This window comes from Ochotona curzoniae, unplaced genomic scaffold (genome assembly GCF_017591425.1).
Source record: "Ochotona curzoniae isolate NIBS_2020 unplaced genomic scaffold, NIBS_Ocur_1.0 scaffold_461, whole genome shotgun sequence".
In the NCBI taxonomy this organism is placed as follows: Eukaryota; Metazoa; Chordata; class Mammalia; order Lagomorpha; family Ochotonidae; genus Ochotona; species Ochotona curzoniae.
The window spans coordinates 12,196,821-12,216,375 of record NW_024467120.1 but is presented as its reverse complement, the minus strand read 5'-3'; the positions used below and the strand labels follow the sequence as shown (position 1 = coordinate 12,216,375).

Genomic DNA, 19,555 nt, shown 5'->3' with positions numbered 1-19,555 from the left:
CTATAGAATTCACCGAAATTGATATGGTATCTCACTATTACAACCAAAACAGTTGTTTTATTTTTGTTTGCTTGCTTGCTAAGAACTGTCCATTTATTCCTTTTCCTGTAGTTTCCCTTTTACATTTCTTTCATTGACACTAATATATTTTCAGAGCCATTTGTTTCTTTTTCATGAGTGCAGTATTCATATGGTTTATATGTTTTTTTCCCTGTGAGGTGGCATTTTTTTTCTTGCTGAGATGTATAAGCTACATATTTAAAAAATAGATATTTTGTCCACAGTTTCTTCATTTCATTGCTCTTTATTCTTCTGCATTTTTAAGAGGATGAAGTTACATCCAGGAGGAATTTTTTTTTAACGCAATGAATGATGTCAAACTTACATTGGGCCCAAATTTCATAAAAAAATTTCTTTCCTACCTCAGCACCATAGAAAAATTCTGTCTTCATCTTTCCTGTAGTTATATTTGTGATTTTTTCTTTATTCTTGTAAAGTTTATATCTACTTGCAGCTTTTTTTTAAATCACAGGTGGCAGATCGACTTCAGATTTGTTTTTTCTTAGTTGGCTATCCAACTAGTTCAATATCATGTTTTGAATAATCCATCTATATCTATTGATGAGTTACCATTTGTATCACATTTTCATATTTATTTATTTTCCTCCATATTTGGAATTTTCATTTTGCTACATTCATCACAAATGAAGTCTTGAACCATAATTTGCCTTCCAATTTCTGGATATCCTTTTAAATAAGTTATTTGTTTAGCCTACCAATGATTTATTCTTTCTTTGGTAACACTGAAGGTCTGAGAGTGCAATATATTTGTTAAGAGTTGAAATTTTCACTTATTTATAAAGTAACAGAGTTAGCTTCATCCATTTTACCAGTCTCTACTAGTACTATACATACATATACTATACATTTTTCTGATTTTTTTTATAACACATATTTTATTTTTTCTGTTTATTTTTTACTTTTTCAGGTTCTGAAAGTTGTCATAGTTGTATCTAATTTACACTTTCACTTCAGTAACATAAAGGTTCAACTTAAACTCTTGGCTACAGATTTGGCTGTATGCTTTCACAAGGCGTACAGTACATGGGTCACTGTGGGTCCCACCGTAAGCGTCAGCTGAAGATGAAGGCAACTACTCTTCACCCTTGAGCTCTGTAGTCATAATCACTGTAGATGCTTCCAAATTCACTGCTCAAAGGATCCATGAACGAAACAAGGTTGAGATTCCAGAGAATTCTCGTGAGCTTCCTACAATTCGCCTGGAATTCTTATTTTTCCTAACCTAGAGACACAGACAGATCCTCGATCTTGCCAGAAGCAGCCTAAGGAAATAAAGCGACTAGAACTTAGCCTGTTCGTGGAGGAGCTGAGACCAAGGCTAAAGAAAAACAAGCCCAGGCAGCGGACACTGGAGCGGTCCACACTGAGAAAGGGTTGATGCTCCCTGCCGTCTCCTCCAACCTGCTGCCTGCCACGAGCAGGTGCCCTGCCAGTAAGCTCTGAGAGTGCCCTAACCCACTTGTCTGAGACTCTCCGTGGAGGTCTTGTGTGCGGAGATGCCCATTTAAAGCAGTCGAATGAAGAACCTCAGCTGAAAAAGCTGAGAGATGCAGTAATGGCAAAGATTATCTCATTTGGAAATGGTGAGTAGCCCCGACTTCAGCTGACGGTGATCTTTTGGATTAACTGAAGCGCTAATGGAGCCCTCCCAAAGGCTTTCCATTGTGATAGTGTGGTAGTGTATCTGAATATGGAAAACGTGTTCTTGGAATGTGTTCAACTTTCCCAAAGCTACCCGCTACGGATCGAATGGACTGACGAGAATATTTAGTTTGATATCAAGGATGGATTCAGCGTAAACCAAATAGCACTTCCAGGCCCTATGGCTTAGTTGGTTAAAGCGCCTGTCTTGTAAACAGGAGATCCTGGGTTCGACTCCCAGTGGGGCCTTTACTTTTTCCTTGAGGGGAACTCTTCATTCATCCATATTTGCACGTATCCATGGTGTAGTGTGAACCAGTTTGACTACAAAACTGCCACCCATAAAATAAATGACATAAACCTTAATTAGCTGTTGAATTATGTTATAAAAAATTTCTTTTCTCCCAAGAAAACAGATTCAAAATCTACATTAGGTTATGCAAGATTCAACACCTGTTATAAGTGAAGAGGAAAGCATCTCTAAACTCTAATAAGGTCTGGCTCTCTGGCTGATTCAGAAGAGTTCTGAAAAGTTAAGAAGTAGTTAATCCACCAAAAAACGGTGGTGGAGAAGTAGGCTATTTTCAAGATGATGCTTGCATTTGGGGAGCAGAGTATTTGCAACCCCCCTGATAATTTTACCAAAAGAACTAAGAACAGCTTATGATTGCCAGGGCTGTGCATCTCTGGGGCTGCACCAAAAATACAAAAGGAATAAATAAGTTGAAATATACTTTTCAAATATCAACACCAACAATTGTCCACCTTAGTTGAAATTTGTAAGGAGTGATAAACCAAAGAACGTCCTGCCATTCTATAACAAAAAATATTTTGTTGTAAAATTATGAGTGTAAATTCAACAGATTTTTAAAAATATGTATAGAAATGCTGTTATTGTAGTTTGACATTAGATAGTAATTTTAAATGAATAGCCTTTTGAAATGATCATTATAGACAACTCAACCTTTAATTTGAATAATTTCTTTCCAATTTGTCCAAGCTGTAATATAGGACTTTTAGAAAACAAGTTACCAAAAAACTTGTTTCCATGTTACATGATGCTATGCAAGCCATCTGGTACATCTGATTTTCTTTTTTTTTTTTTTAAAGATTTATTTTTATTATTTTTTTTATTGGAAAGGCGGATATACAGAGAGGAGAGACAGAGAGGAAGATCTTCCGTCTGTTGATTCACTCCCCAAGTGAGCGCAACGGCCGATACTATGCCAAGCCGAAGCCAGGAGCTTCTTCCGGGTCTTCCACGCGGGTGCAGGGTCCCAAAGCTTTGGGCCATCCTCGACTGCTTTCCCGGGCCACAGGCAGGGAGCTGGATGGGAAGCGGGGCTGCTGGGATAGAACCAGTGCCCATATGGGATCCCGGGCGTGCAAGGCGAGGACCTTAACCACTGCGCCACGCCCACATGTGATTTTCAAAGCATTAAGTATGCTTTCTATTATGGCCTTCAGACATTTAGCTATGTAGAATATTTGCAAGTCTCTTTGACAACATATGTATGTTCCAGATAGAATTAAACTTTTCTGTTATTTGTCTCTCATAGGATTTCTGGATCTGAAACCATTATCAACACAGTGCATCTAACTAAAATTTTTGTATAATTGAAAAACAATGAACAAAAGGTCAGACAACTGTCATCGATGACAGGGATTGTGTATGCCTCAAACATTCGTAAAATAGCATAACGCAATAGATACCGGCCCACTATATCTCAGTGGCTCCTTTCATGACTCTTGCTTGTTCACAAACACATTAGACAATGCACAAGGGATTTGGGAACATTTTTCTTACATATTTGTAATGATGTTCAAACAAAATGGAGTGGTAAGTCTTGCATCTTTAACAAATACATATTAAAATCCTGACATTTGAAGATTACTAATATTTTGCGCTGTTTGTACCAAAGCTAACCCATATATTGAAGCCTGCCAAGAAGAAATAAAAGTGAGAGCAAAAGACTTTCTTAAACAATGCTTTGCAGAAATTCTCCTATCATACAGGATCCTATATAGGAAGTAATACAAACTGTTATGAAGAAATGTAACTATCACAGATCTAGGAAGCAAATCCATTCAAGTGAGGAGAGGGAAAAGGTGATGAACTAAGCAACTTTGGAAATTGTAATCTTTAAAGACAGAAAGCCCTGTACACAGCATTGTACAGGAGTTGATTATGTTGTTGCCAGGGAAGTATAGATGAACAACTCCAAAACCATTGTGCACATATATTGGAACTGAACAATTAAATAGATGAGTGGTAGAGGATGAAAGCCAGATTTCTCCTTTTTGATGTAGAAGGTTACAGTCAAGAGAAAGTTAGAATAATCCATGTGGTCTGGATTAGCGTTTAAGACTTCAATATGATCTCATGTTTAGCACAATACATATTTATTTATTTATTTATGTACGATCATATATGTGTGATAGCTATAAGAACACACAAATATCATGTTACACACACTGAGATTTAGTAATTCTGTCAACTGAGAGTGCCTAAAAGCAAGAACATCCAATTTATAATAAGGAGACTCAATACAAAGATCTTGGCATATAATACCATTGCTTTATGAAAGGAATCAAGTCTCCTTGAAAAAATAGCTGATACAGGACTGGGGCAGGAGATTGATTAGATGAGATGCAATAATTTTATAGTGCCAGGAAGTAAAAAAGTGCTAAAAACTTCATAAAAATCACATTACACACACACACACAATGAGTTACATGGACACACATTGGAGCAACTAAGGAACTTTCACATGCCAAAGAATCTTTTGTGAATTGCAAGAATTCTCCTTCTGTATGCTGTCTGTGAATTCTAGCCACTTTGGCCACCCTGGGTACTGAGCTCCATCTCTGTTGTTTGTTGTTTCCTTGTTTGTTTCCCTGCCCTCTTGTTCAGCCTCTCCAGGTGTGAGTTGGGACAATCATATAGTTTAACTCATCTGCTTTTCAGAGATCTTTGTCCTGAAATTACATTGTCCAATGTCTGAAAATCATGCAGCATATTTTTAAAAATGTTTTTATTTGGGTATTTCTTTAATACCTACATTTTCTTTTTGTTTGTTTGTTTGTTTTTAAAGATTTATTTTTATTATTTTTTTATTGGAAAGGTGGATATACAGAGAGGAGAGACAGAGAGGAAGATCTTCCATCCAATGATTCACTCCCCAAGTGAACACAACGGCCGATACTATGCCGGTCCGAAGCCAGGAGCCTCTTCCGGGTCTCCCACGCGGGTGCAGGGTCCCAAAGCTTTGGGCCGTCCTCGACTGCTTTCCCAGGCCACAGGCAGGGAGCTGGAAGGGAAGCGGGGCTGCCGGGATTAGAACCGGCGCTCATATGGGATCCCGGGCGTGCAAGGCGAGGACCTTAACCACTTGCGCCACCGCGCCAGGCCCTACATTTTCTTTTTGTTTTGTTTTGTTTTTAAACTTTTTTGTGTATATTTTTTAGTTCCTATGTTTTCTAATGGAAGCCTGTGAATAAGTTGGTTACATCGATTCTATTCAACTTTGTATCCTCAGTACCTACGACAGCATGTGTTTAATAAATGTATGAATAAATAATAAATTGTGTATGTTCAATATACCTGCTTAGTTTCCCAATATTTTTAAATATTTATTCTATTTTTATTGAAAAGGCAGATTTGCAAAGAGGAGGAGAGACAGAGACAGATCTTCTATTTGCTTGTTCACTCACCAAATGATCACAGTGGCTGGAGCTGAGCCAAGAGCTTCTTTCTGGTCTCTGACATCGGTGCAGGATCCCAAAGCACTGGCCCAACCTCCTCTGCTTTCCCAGGCTGCAAGAAGGGAGCTGGATGGAAAGTGGAGCAGCCAGGTCACAGACTGGCACCCATATGCAGTCCTGGCACTTGGAGGTAGAAGATTAGATAATTGAGCCATTTTGCACCGCCTCCCACTGCCAATATTCTTTCTTATATATTGTTCTCTCATGGTTCATTAAAATATAATAATGCAATTATTTGTTTACATATCTGTCATGTTGGAGTTGTGCATTCTAATACTTAACACCTATTACACAGTTTGAGTTTAACTACAAACTGAGTAAGTACATCTTTTAAAATCTCATGGTTGAGGTGAGTTTGACTTCAGGGCTTGGGTGGATGAACCTCCCAGGAGTGTGGAAGCTGCTGGGGTATCTGAGCCAGGCAGGCCTCAATGTTAGGGGCCCTAGACCCAACCACTGCTGCCAAGTAGTGAGCAAATCCATCGGCGCCAGGCTTCACCGGCTGTCTGTCCAGCGGTGAGCTCTGGTGTCTGTGGGAGTGTGGAATTACCTCCTAGGGACATCCATGGATAATACCACTGTATGTATAGATGAGGTATGAATCCTGAGGGACTCCAACAACAGGGCCACTGTACTTACAAGTAAGTGAGGAGACTGAGACCAGGTGTTTTGGAGGGGAGAGACCAGAATATCTGTGTGGGTCATATCAATGCACCAACCCACATGGGGGTCCTAAGTAGAGCTTGTTAATATGGAACATTGCTGAACACCACATGCTAGTCCACACAAAAGCTAAGGCTGAGGGCAGCCAATCAGGACTAGATCCCAGTACTTGCTTGGATGTGACCCCATCCCCAGTACAGGGGATGGGTCACATTAGGCAGGGTCGTGTCACTAACCAGCATGCAAGAGAACTGGGTTTGTGGGTAGATTCTATGGGGGATGTCTGAGCCAAACCCTGAGGAAATACAAGTTCTGTTGGTTAGCTCAAGAGTTGAGGTGGTGATAGGCTGAGCTAGATGTGACCATGGATCCTGCCACACTCACGGGTACAGGGACCGAGAATAATCTGGGCAGGTCCAGGCTTCAGTATCCGCATATGCATCTTAAAACACAGTGTGGGGTGGGCTTGGTTGCAACATTCACTAGCTCATAAAAGGCCAAGATGGAGGAGCAGGCTATGCTGGGCAAGGGCCTAGCACATACTGGCATGGGTGAGATCTGGGTCTGGGAGTGGGCTGAGTGGTGGAACATAGGAAAACTCTCTTAGTGGGTCCAAGCTTGGGAGTCAGGCAGGCTGGTCACGGTGTGTGGGTTGGTTTTGTAGGGGGCGGACTAGACAGGGCAGAGCAAACCTTAGCTCACTGGCAAGAGCAGAAATCAGGCTGGAGTACAAGTCATGCCGGGCTAGGCTGTCACACCTACTGGTTTGCATGTTCCAGGGAAAAGCCAAGCTTGGCTGACTGTTCCTTCCGGTGCAAGCATAAATCAGAGTGGGTGAGGGTTGGTTGAGCTTTGGTGCATCATCAGCTGGCAGATGCTGGCATGGGAAGAGGGGGGCTAATTCTGTCAAGTTAAACTGCAGAACCACCTGGAGAGAGCATGTTCCAGGAATGGGAGTGGCCCAGTAGGGTAATAGTGGGTCCCTCCCTCTTGGGTTGCTACTCGACTGCTGAGCATGAAAACCAGGGGCAGGCATGGCTAGACAAAACGGCACCTGCCAGCATGTGTGTGGGCTGGATAGTGGGGTTGGTTGGGATGAACTAGGCTTCAATGCCCATTGATACGTACGAGAGCTGAATGGGATGTGGGACAGACTGAACAAGTCTGCTGTACATAGTGGCAAGCATGGGAACCAGGGTAGGGGCCAGGTTTGGTGGGGGTTATTGTGGGTGACTCTGACTAGGCTGCAGCTCTCTATGGTTTATGTGAGGGTCAAGTGTGTGTTGGGCAGGATCGGGCTGCACTGCAACACCCATCAGTTCATGTGGAAGATAGGGCTAGAAACAGAACTGACTTGGTAATTGCAACCACCAGTATGTGCATAAGCTGATTGAGGCGACAGATGGTGCCAGACCTTGAACTGGCAAACGCACACAAGAATCAGGTCTGGGATCACCTCAGACAAAGTTTCTTTGGAGATCCCTCCAACTGAACTGCTGATCTCAGAACCCCAATCATGAAGAGACCAAGTCACCCAGTGGATTCTAAAAAGATTTCATTGTGCTTGGAATGGCAAGATTGGCAGCAGTTCAGAACTGTTGAACTATCAAAACTGCTTGAGCAGGACCCTCAGAGCATGCCCCACATTGGGGACCTGGGATGGGTGGGAAGCTGGATAAGTCTTCTCCCTTTGTTTCTCTCCTGACCCCAGATACAGGGGGAAAATGATGATATTAGTGTGGAGACAATGGTCTTACCCACTTTCCTGTAGCCCTTGATCCTTTGCAGCCTAATAAACTATGTAAGATATGAAAAAAATAATAGAATCATTCAAAATAAAAATAATTAATAAAAATAAAGAAAAATCTCATGGCTGTGTTAGGAGTATCAAATTTGTTTTTCATGTAAGTGGCATGGATGATAAAGGAAAAGGTGTTGTGGAAAAAAGAGACCGAAGTGTTCTAGTTATTATGTGTTGCTTCCCAGACTACATGTTAGCAGGAAGCTGGTAGGAAGTGGAGAAGGGACTTGCTCGCAGCGACACCCCTATGGCACTTAGGCATCCCAGGCATTCCAAGTTGCTCCCAGTGCCTGCTTCACCACCTTGACCTCTCCCTAAGTTCCATTTTTGAATCACTTTTAACAAATAGCAAAAATATTTTCAGATGTAGACAGTAAAATCATGTAGATAAAACATAACATTTGTACGTATAGTATGTGTATGTACTGTTGTTCAACAAAGACCTCTGTCTTCTGAGCTCATGATAATATCTGCACTTCTTGATCCCCTTGTGTCTGGGAGGGCCCATTGTGACTTACTTTGGCCACGAGTGTGAGTTGTGAGTGAAATACCATCACTTGCACTTTTGTCCTGCAAGCTGTTAGTTGAGCTCTTTTGTGAGGACCAGCCATATTTCCAATGAAGCTGCTCCATTGCATCGTTCCCCCAGGGAGAAGGATGCTGAAGGAATGCCTCAGTTGGTGCCAAATGGGTTTGTGGCATTTAATGTTTAAGCCACAGAGAATTTGAGTTAATTTGTTCCTTCATTGTAAAACCAGTCTTTCCTGATTGATACAAATCGGTGGCACTAAAAACACAAAAACAAGTAAGAGTTGTATGGCCGATAGGTAAAAACTGGAACAAGTAAGGTGTCAAAAAGAGCATTTGTGCCAAAGTACATTTAATTCTTAACTATCTTCAATGCTAAGGCAAAAGGTGTAGCTTGGTGAATTAATTTTTTTTAATGTATAATTTTATAACATACTGCATTCATGTTTATCAAAACTTTTTCCTGGGGTGAATCCTTGCCCGAGTGTGTGCACTCACAGCACGCACTGGGATCCTCACTGTGCTGTGCAAGAACGGGGCAGGTGCTGTGGTTCATAGGATGCCTTAGCTGATGGGGATTTAAACCAATCCTTAGACTTTCCAACTGCAGCCGACATGTTCTTTTCATGACTCTTAGTACCATTTTGTGGACACAGGAAAAGTGTTGTGAACGTGTTAGTGATAAGTATCACGGGCCTCAACCCAACCACTTTGACTTATGATAACGTGAGACGTTCTCCTGCCCTTGTGGCAGTTGCACTCATAGCTGTGTTCATAGACCAACAGCAACTCAGATTTCTGTGTGTTGGTGGAAAGGGTAGAACCATCAGAAGTCTTTCTTTACATTTACCTGAAACCACACTCTCAACATGGAAATTTCTCATGTGTACCCACATTTTAGAATGACTGGGGAGGAAAATCAACCTTCTGGTTTTACCATCATATTCTAATGTTAATCTGTAAATTGGACACCCCAAAGATCACCAGTGACCTCCAAATCATCAGACTTGGCAGTTGTTGTTAGAATCACCTTTATTTCTTTTTTTGTTTGTTTGTTTATTTTTTGTTTTATTTTGTTTTTTTCTTTTAGAATCGCCTTTATTTCGAATAGGATAAGGTGCCATAACCCTATGACTGTCAGTCTGGAAGAAGTGCCTAAGTGAGATTTGGTGACTTCAAAAAGAAAGCAAACCAGGAGGCAAACTTTACTGCTTCTTCCTTCTGTTCAGTTTAGGAACACAATGACTACTTCCACCCTTCACTCTCCTTAGGAAGAATTAAGACATAGAGCCAGTATTCTTAGAAAAAGTAATACATTTACAACAAATTTTATTCAGTTTATTTAAACTGAAATGGATTTATGATTATTACCTTTAAGTTGAGCAAATTATCTATTTTTCCAAAGCAAGGAGATGTTTAAAAAGTGAAAGCAGCCAGGACTCCTGCACGTGTGGAATCCTGGCATTGCAGGTCGAGGCTTTAATGGCTATGCCACAGCACTGGCTAAAATATTCTATCTTTAGACAGAGAACTGACTGGCAAGCCTGGAAAGTACATACTTGTGGTTCTATTTATCAAGCTCTAAGTGCATAGGTTCTGTAACCATGCACACCTTTGATCTATGCTCTGCTAAACTTCATTTATAAGTAGTTTCCAGTTGGTTATTTTTTCAGTCTAATTTTTAAAATATATTATTTCTTTTAGATGTGTAGTAATAATAAACAATATGTTATTTTATCTGCATAAATATAAATAAAATATACTCATAGTATTTTATGCAAGGAAATTGCACCCATTGCTTTATATAGCTATTGAATTCTTCAGTATGACTTGCCAGGTTTTCTCTATTCAATCTGTACTTTATCACCTATAACGTTCAGTAATCCTCCAGCCACCAATAGATGAGTATTCATAGCCTTTCCAGAACATTTTTTGTGGTATGTCTGCTGAACCTCTTCTCTGTTGTCTCTCTCTCTCTTTTTTAATGAGGAAGAGAAGTTAAAGAAAAACTTTCCAATCCTTAAACGCTTTTCTGAATTCTGATATAATATTGCTTCTAAAGAACCTAATACTGTGCTATTTGTTTAACATGTGATTTTTGTAAGCATTATTAAATAATAACAAGAATAGTTTATATTGGCTTAAAAGCATCTAGTCTCCAAGGAAGAGTTTTAGTCTCTAAGGGAATAAATAAATTGGCTCCCTAGAAATTGAAGTTTAGTTCTATAAATTACAAAAGTGGAATGATCCTCTGTTGTAGTGATTCCCTCAGCTTACATGTGAGTTTGAATCACCTGGGGAGCTAGTTAAAGTAGTTTCTTTAGTTTCATCCCCAAAGGTTTTAATGCTTGTTTGGCTAGGGACCTACAAGGGTGCATTTCTTAGAAGTATTCTAGGTGATTATGAAGCAAGTGCATTACATTTTCAAAACTCGGGTTTAAAAATATTATACACAGGGATAGGCATTTGTCAGCAGTTGTGAACATACCACTTGGAATCCTGGTATCACATATTAGAGTGCCTGGATTCAAGATCCAATTCTGCTCCTCATCCCTGATTCCCATTATTGTGTATTCAGCAAGACAAGTTACAGCTCAATCAAGTAGGATCCCTACTACCTATATGGGAGACACAACCAACCCAATCCTGGCTGTTGCAGAATATGGGATCTCTCTCTCTCTCTCTTTGTACCCTGTTTTTCAAATAAACCAAATAAATAAACCTTGCTTTGAATGAATAAAATATTATACACAGAGCTTAAAGTAAGGTTCGTCCATGCCGTCTGCAATTCTGTATTAATTCATTCACATACTTGCCATCAGGGGGAGGAGGAATTAGCTACTGGAAGTCTTCTATATTCCAGTGTTTTCAGACACTATCTCATTTAATTGATCTAGCCATCTATTAAATATATATTATAATAATCTCTTTGAAGATGAAGATGCAAGTTCAATGAAGTTCATTGTAACATAGCCAGTAAAAGGTAAAGTTCAATTTCAAATTCAAACCTGCCTAACTCTGCAGCTCTTGCTTCATATATATGTATGAATATATATGAATATATATTCAATTTTATTAGAATCAAGGACAAAATTTATGACTAAACAAAATCAAGTGACCTAGACTGACCTCAAACTTTAAATTTATGAATTAGGAAGCCTATATTTCTCTCCTGTTTTGTGCAAGGAGAAGAAACCAGCCTAGTAAATTGTATTTTAAGTCACTCTAGTGTTGGAGTAATCAGATATTTATGTAGGAGATTCTCCATGGAGAAGGAACAGGCCATGTAAGAGCCTAAGTTAATATGCTCCATCATTTAGACTCTAGCCATCAATGTCTAGAGCCTTGGTCATGTTCTCTTTGTGCCCCTGAGTCTTCAGATTTAAAAGTAGGAAGGAAAGGGATCATATGGCACAGTCCCAAACAAGAGGTTACCCATGATGATAGCCAATAACTTTGGAAGGGTAGCCTAGAAAGGAAGCTTTGAGGCTATGAAGTGTCTTTTTGGATCCAATTCTCTACAAATACGCTTGGAAAATGACAGATTATGGTTCAAGTACTTGAGTTCCTGCCTCACCTGGGAGACCAAGATGGAGTTCTTGGCCCCCAACTTCAGATTGGCCCATCCCAGCTATTGGCCACTGAAGAGTTAACAAGTGAAAGGGAGATATCTCCTTCTTTGCCTCTCTCTCTGTGACTCTGCATCTCAAACCAATATTTTAAAAATACTTTCACTTTTAAAATAGTTAGAAATCTTTTGTTGTTGTTGTTCCATCTTGTTTTTTGGAATGATTCACTCTGAGAGGCTCTTACATGATGGAGATAGTTGAACAAACAGGAAGGGGATCTTAATTAGACTAGCAATGGTGCTAAGGACAGTTGGAAATGAGAGTCCGAATATTTTCCTTGAGGTGCTTTCAGTATGACTGAAAAGACCAAAGAAGCACCCAGATGCTGTAGATACAAGAGAGTCAGTGTTCACTCACAACATTTGCAGAGCATCCCTTTGGTGCTTGAATTCTGAAAATGTGTGAGCTTTGTAAACCTTGGGTAAACTATTTATCTTCTCAAAGCTTCAAGTTCCCTAAGTATAAAATGTGGACAGTAGTGCACTACATGGAATTGTTAGGAGTGTGGTTTTCATTTAAAGCATCTAGAATGTGTTAAACACTTGCTATTATCACATTATTTGTTTGCATTCTGAAAATTGGTAGGGCTAAATCACACTCTCCCTTGCTATTAAGCATTAATGAATGGGAAAACTGATGCAATCTATACTCACAGCAAGAATGGGAAATACAAGACTGGTACTACTTCCCCAGGGAAATCCATTCACCAAGGACTGTCCCTAAGAGATCATTGTCACCCTGCGTGAGAATCTGTTTTATCTGTCTTTGTGTCACACTTGGAACCAATAGAGAATACTTTCTGCTTGCAGAATGATAGTCATCCTATCTTCCATACCAAGGTGACTCTTACAGGTGCACTGGCCTACCCACCTCTCTCAGGACCTTGAGACTCCGACTCTTCCACAGCCTTTCTCCCGGCTAGACTTCCATAGCTAGTCACCCACTTCAAACCAGTGCGAATGAGAAGAGGTATGTTCTGATGAAGCTTGTTTCTACACAAAACAGCCTAGATAGCCTTGGGTTTTGTCTGGTTTAAAAAAAAAAGTTCTGAACTTTGAATAAGATCAAATGAGATAAGATGCCTCAGTGAGTTAAACACATTTTCATTATACCAGGTTAATGGCTGTTAGTCATTTACCTCAATTCCATAATTATGTCCAAAAGATCCAATGGTCTAGGAGAAGGGAAAGAATGAGAGAGAAGGCAGTCAATAAACATCACTTATATTAAATCTAATATTTTGAAACTCAACTTGAGAATCAAACAATATGAATGATGACAAATAAGCAAAAATATTGAGACTGTTTTTGACAGAGTACAGTGTTTTCACTTTTTTCTTTGGCCATGATATATGCAAATATACTGATGTTTTGTAAAACACAGATTCATTTTCTTTTAATTTTAATTTTTAAAAGAGAGAAGCAGATACAGAGAGAAAGATTTTCCATCTGCTGGTTCACTCCCCAAGTGGCTGTAACAGCCAGAGCAGAGCTGATCCGAAGCCAGGAGCCAGGAGCCAGGAGCTTCTGCGTGCAGGACTTTGAGCTGTACTCGACTACTTTCTCAGGCCACAGGCAGGGAGTTGGATGGGAAATGAAGTGGCCAAGACTAGAACTGGCACTCTTATGGGATCCTGGCGCTTATACAGTGAGGACTTTAGCCACTAGGCTACCGTGCCTATTTTTCATAATACTGTTCCTTAGACTCTAGGATTTCCCCTTTCACCCTCTCCATTTCATCTCCCTGACACTGATTTCCTTTATATTATTACAATAATATAGTCCTTCAACAACAATCACAAGTCCATCATGTACATTGTAGGTATAGACAATGGTAGAATGTCCAGCATCCCATTGTCGAGATATATCTAATGGTTTCATTGGGAGTTCATCTTTTATTCAGAGGTGGAAATGCATTCTGCTATATATCTTCACTTAAAATGTAGATTTCTATTTTCTATTTTTGGATACATCTCCCTCGCCACTGTCTACCTCTATATCCACCCCAGTTGCTGCCTTTGGTAATTCAACAGCTGACACAAACCACCCCAGACAAGGAGTCCTATAGTTGTATGATATTTTGCAAATTAGCACTGGTGAAATTGACCTACACTTGTCTGGAAGTGACAGAAATTCCTCTGGTAAACAGAACTTTGAGCTAATCCTTGTGGGCACACTGAGAATTTACCCTGTTTTAGGTCTCTATTATTAAATTGTTTATTCCAATCAATCCTCACGTATATGCCCCATTCTGTTAGCTTCCTTTTCATTATTGCAGCATCTTAGATTAAAATATCAGCTTCTTTTAAGTGCATCTTTTGCTTTACATCCATCCCTTGCTCTTGATTTTCATTGTCCAGCTAACATTCTCAGCATCTCTCCAATAGCCTGTCCTATGACCTCTCAACTTTGTCTCTTCTTTAGTCCAGCAATACATTGCCATAGTAAACATTCTAAAGTATGCTCTAATTATGTCTTATTCCTTCTGAAAATCTTTCATTTGACCTGACTCCTTAGCATAGTATTAAAGATTTTCTTGTTTTAGAACCAAGTCATTTTTAGTAGATTTTTTTTTTTGCCACACCAATATGTGCATATTATGCAATTGAATTTATCAGATCTGCAAATGTGATAGACAGAACTAAGCATGTTTAATTCAGAAACGTTGTCTCTTTGGTAACAACTGATGATGTATGTTCTTTATCTGTTCAAACACGGCCTTTACCTGCTATGCTCCTTATCATAATTTATAAATATTAAGATTCTTTCTGGGTCTAGCATTGGGGCATGGAAGGTTAAGCTAACACCTGTGATGATAGCACCACATGGCCACCAGTTCAAATTCCAAACGCTTCATTTCCAATTTAGCCACCTGCTGATGCACCTGAAAAAGTAGTGTAAAATGGCTTGGGTATTGCTTCTGCAACCTACGGGAAGACCTGGATGGAATTCTGGGCTCCCGGCTTCAGACTGGACCAGCCCTAGCTGTTGTGCTCAACTGGGGGAAAGAACCATTGGGTGAAAGATCTGCCTCTCTCTATGTGTCTCTACCATTCTGTTATCCTGCCTTTCAAACAAATAAGCAAATCTTTTTTTAAAAAAACACTTTATATGTTTTCTTTACTTAATTTCTATTTTTTTTCTTACAGATACAAATGTGCAGGATTAAAAAACAAATATTAACATGAGCTTGCAATGAAAAATAGCAATGCTTTTCCTCACTATTTCTCACTTTCCAGAGGAAATATGTTCTTCATAATTTCTCTGTTTTCTTCTATTTAATCATACTTCTTAACAACAAGCTTTGGTCTATACCAGGAAAAATCTCCTACCTCCTGGTTCAGTCCCCAAATGGCTGCAATGACCGGAGCTGAGCCAATTCAAAGCCAGGAGCCAGGATCCCCTTCCAGGTCGTCCACACTGGTGTGCAGGGTCCCATGGCTTTGGACTACCCTCTATTGCTTTCCCAGGCCACAAGCAGCAGGGGACTGGATGGGAAGTGGAGCAGCCAAGACACAAAGCAGCACTTATATGAGATCCTTGAGTGTTCAAGATGAGGATTTAGCCACTGAGCCATGGTGCTGGGCCCAACATATTTAATTCTTATATGACAGAGAGACAGTAAGAGACAGTAAGAGACATAGAGAGAGGTGTTCCTTAGTCTCCAAAAATTCATGCATCATGCTTTTGGACTAGATTAGCATCAACAGTTTACATTTTCCTAACTGTTGAAATCTTAGTAAAATCCTATATTGGGTTGTGGTTACCTAGAAGTCTTCTCTCCATTCTGCCATCCCAAAGTGACAAGTTTGGGTCGATTCTTTTTAATTTTCTCCTTAGAGACCTGGCTTTTCCCATTTTTCTTGGAGACATGGCTTCTGGAGCCTTTTCAGTGCTGCTTGTTTCCCAGCTGTCTCATGAGACCTCTCTTCCCCATTGTCATGGAGGATTCCTTCATTTCGTGTAGGCTTTCTGACCTTAAATATCTTCTTTTTCTCTTTATCATTTTGGTGGTACATATCCTCCAGCAGCTTCCAAAGAAATCATGCCTGGAAAAGAAAACTTTGGGGATGCTGTATGTTTTAAAATGTCCCATTCCAGCTTCATTCTGTTTGGTTCCAGATGGAATTCCAGATTTGAAATTCTTTTTCCTCAGTATTTTTAAGTCTTACAGTCTCACTTTCCCAGTCGCTATGAAGACACCTTGTCCATTTTTTATTGACTTTTTGGTTTCTATGTATATTTTCTTCCTTCTGAAAATTTTTGGGGTTGCCTCATCTTGTGTAATCTGAAACCCTTTTAATGTGCTGCCTACATGGCCCTGCTGTCCTTCAGTGTGGGTGCTTTCTTATAGCAAATTCCTTTTCTAATTTTCTCCCCTACATTTTGTTCATTTTTTCCTATTAAAACCTTATTGGGAGAGGAGGAAATACTTGTTCTCTAACCTCCAGGTTTCACAGAACAGAATAATTTTTATTATGCTGATTGAAAGTGGAATGTAGAGGAAAAAGGTTTTCAATTTGTCGTGTTGTCCATTCACAGCATCACAGAAGAAAGAGGAATTAATCATCTCGGTGAGTTTGACAGATAGATCCAAGGCTGTCTGGCTCAGCCACTTGCTTTTTCTCTGACTGAATCTGATCTGTCTATAGGATTCGTTGTGTTCTATTCCTTCAGGGCCTGAATTGGAGGCACAGGTTCATTCACACATTTCTCTCCCTTCATTTTTTCATTTTCCAATGAATTTAGAAAGGAAGAAATGTTAATGCTTAAGACCCATTAAATTGATAATTAAAAGCTACAACAGCCAGACCAACAAAGGAAGACTGCCAGGGCTAGAAAGGAAAGTGGGTGGTGGAGCACCATGAACACTGCATATAGTCTAATTCTAATTCTTGGCATACAACTCTTCATCATCACTGTCCTCACTTACAAAAGACTAACAGAATATTTCGACTTATTTTCTGTTACCAGTTTTTTAATTAGTCAAAGTGTTCAATTGTACACAAGAAACAGCAATTCCAGTCGTTGGAACAGATAAAGAAAAAAGTAGAAGAATGGTACTTCACAGAATCAAAGGGAAAGGTCAAGAACAAAATTTGGCCAAACACACACACACACACACACACCCAGAAACAAGCCACAGCCAAGCCAATATCCTACCTCTGGAAGAGACTCTAAGAACACATCCTTTGGTGCGTCACCACGGGATGTACATCAGGAAGGCAGCTGATCTGGATTTCTGGCAGTCCCTTGTCCTCTTCATACCATTGTGTCATTTCACTACATTCAAATTCTAAGTGGAAGCATCTGGTTGATCAAATCTACCTCAATCAATTTTTTTCCAGCTGTCTGGGATCTGAGAGACGAAGATGCTCCCTCCTTCCATTGGCTTAAGACTTAATGTTCACTCATCACACAGGACTTTAATGTGGGAAACATAAAATCATTTTCCACACAAACAAAGCTTTTCAAATGTGACTTTATAAGGTTAAATGTAATAATTACTTCATACATGGTTGTGATTTCTAATGAAGGTATGCCCCATTTTTCCTCCATATTTACTTTAATTCTGCCAACTCAGAATTTTTTTTAATCACTCTCACCTTCTTTAATTTCAACAGATCCTTCTCATCAAAATTCAATGAAACACATGAATGAAAGTTTTCCAGAAGATTTTATTCTCATGGGCCTTACCAAATATCCATGGCTGGATCTTCCTCTTTTCTTTGTCCTCATGACCGCTTACTTGTTCACGTTGTTGGGAAACATTGCTATTATTCTGGTCTCTCAATTTGATTCCCAACTCAAAAGTCCCATGTATTATTTCCTCACCAACCTTTCCTTTTTGGATCTCTGCTTCACCACTACAACTGTACCTCAAATGCTGTTCAACTTAGGGGGGCCGAACAAAAACATCACATACACAGGTTGCATAGCCCAGGCCTATGTATTTCACTGGCTAGGCTGTACTGAATGTGTCTTGCTTGGCATCATGGCGCTAGACCGCTATGTGGCTGTGTGTAAGCCTCTAAGGTACTCTGTGATCATGGATCATAAACTCTGCCTGCACCTGTCGAGCACTGCATGGCTCACAGGTCTGGCCAATTCACTACTGCAGTCCACTCTCACAGTCCAGCTGCCTCTCTGTGGGAACCAGGTACTGGACCACTTCTTTTGTGAGCTGCCTGGTCTTATTAAGATGGCTTGTGTGGATACCACAGTCAATGAGCTTATTTTAGCTGTGGTGGCCACTCTCCTGATAATGGGTCCCCTCTCAATGATTCTTGTCTCTTACAGTTACATTGCCAAAGCTGTATTTCGAATTCCTTCTGCTGCTGGGAGACTTAAGGCCTTCAACACATGTTCATCACACCTGCTTGTGGTATCATTATTTTATGGGCCTGGCATCTACATTTATATGCAGCCCTCAGGGGACGGTCCGCAAGACCTGATCAAAGTCTTGACCCTGTTTTACTGTGTTATTACTCCTATGGCCAATCCATTCATCTACACCCTGAGGAACAAGGAAGTTATAGGAGCTTTGAAAAGGCTTCTGAAGAAGTTCATTTCATCTGGGAACGTATGAGAAAATGATGATTTGCTGTTGATGTGAAAGCCATACAGTAATACACTCCATCAAAACCATGTTCAAAAGTCAAATCAAGAAAACATCTATCTATGAAGAACACCTTCATAGCAAAGTCCCTAAAATTTAGTTTGAAAATGCTTTGAAATTTTTTGGTTTACTATCAGTGAAAAATTCTAAGAGTATTTGATATTATGAAATAAATCTTAAAAATATTTCTTGAAGTTTTCTGTCTCACTCTTGCCTTTCAAATAAATAAATAAATCTTTAAAAACATGCATCTTGCTTTTATAACTTGCAACTTTCTTGGATTTAATCTTCTAATACTGACTCTATTTTGATATATTTTTAATAATAATAATGTAACAAAAGAAATAAAATACAGACTAGAAAGATAATAAAATTATTAAGATACTGTATGTTTCTGTCAAAATTTGGATTCGTTTTCTTTTTATTTAGGTTCGTGGGGTGTAAGATTGTTTATACAAGCTCTTTTTTATTTAAAGTAGACATTTGTGGCTATAAATTTTTTCTTATTAGAATTGCTTTTGCTGCATGTCATCCAGTTTAGATTGTTATATTTGTATGTTCAGTTCTATTAATAAATCTTATATTTTTTTCTGATTCCATCATTGACTTTTTGCTTGTCCAGGGGACGGTTACTTTATTTTCACATACTTATATTTGTGAATTTTCCAATTCTTATCCTGTATTATTAGTCAGCTCTACATTACTATGATGAAATATTTGAATAAACTAATTAAAGAAAGAGGTTACTCAGTTCATTGTTTTGGAGGTTCAAGTTCAAAAGTGAGTGACCAGGCCGGCGCGGTTAAAGTGGTTAAGGTCCTCGCCTTGC

The 19,555-nt window shown here is 39.5% G+C and overlaps 1 protein-coding gene and 1 non-coding gene across 2 annotated transcripts; both read left to right on the top strand.

The window, feature by feature from the left end:
• The first annotated feature begins 1,897 nt into the window (after positions 1 to 1,897).
• TRNAT-UGU lies at positions 1,898 to 1,971 on the top strand. Its single transcript has one exon. It is a non-coding gene; the product is annotated as a tRNA-Thr (tRNA).
• Positions 1,972 to 17,751: 15,780 nt separating this feature from the next.
• LOC121147824 (olfactory receptor 2B11-like) lies at positions 17,752 to 18,696 on the top strand. Its single transcript, XM_040967740.1, has one exon. It carries the CDS (start codon positions 17,752 to 17,754, stop codon positions 18,694 to 18,696), a length of 945 nt encoding a protein of 314 aa, XP_040823674.1.
• The last annotated feature ends 859 nt before the right edge of the window (positions 18,697 to 19,555 follow it).

Coding starts and splice junctions, on each gene's coding strand:
- LOC121147824 (XM_040967740.1), top strand. CDS start 17,752: ATGAAACACATGAATGAAAGTTTTCCAGAAGATTTTATTCTCATGGGC.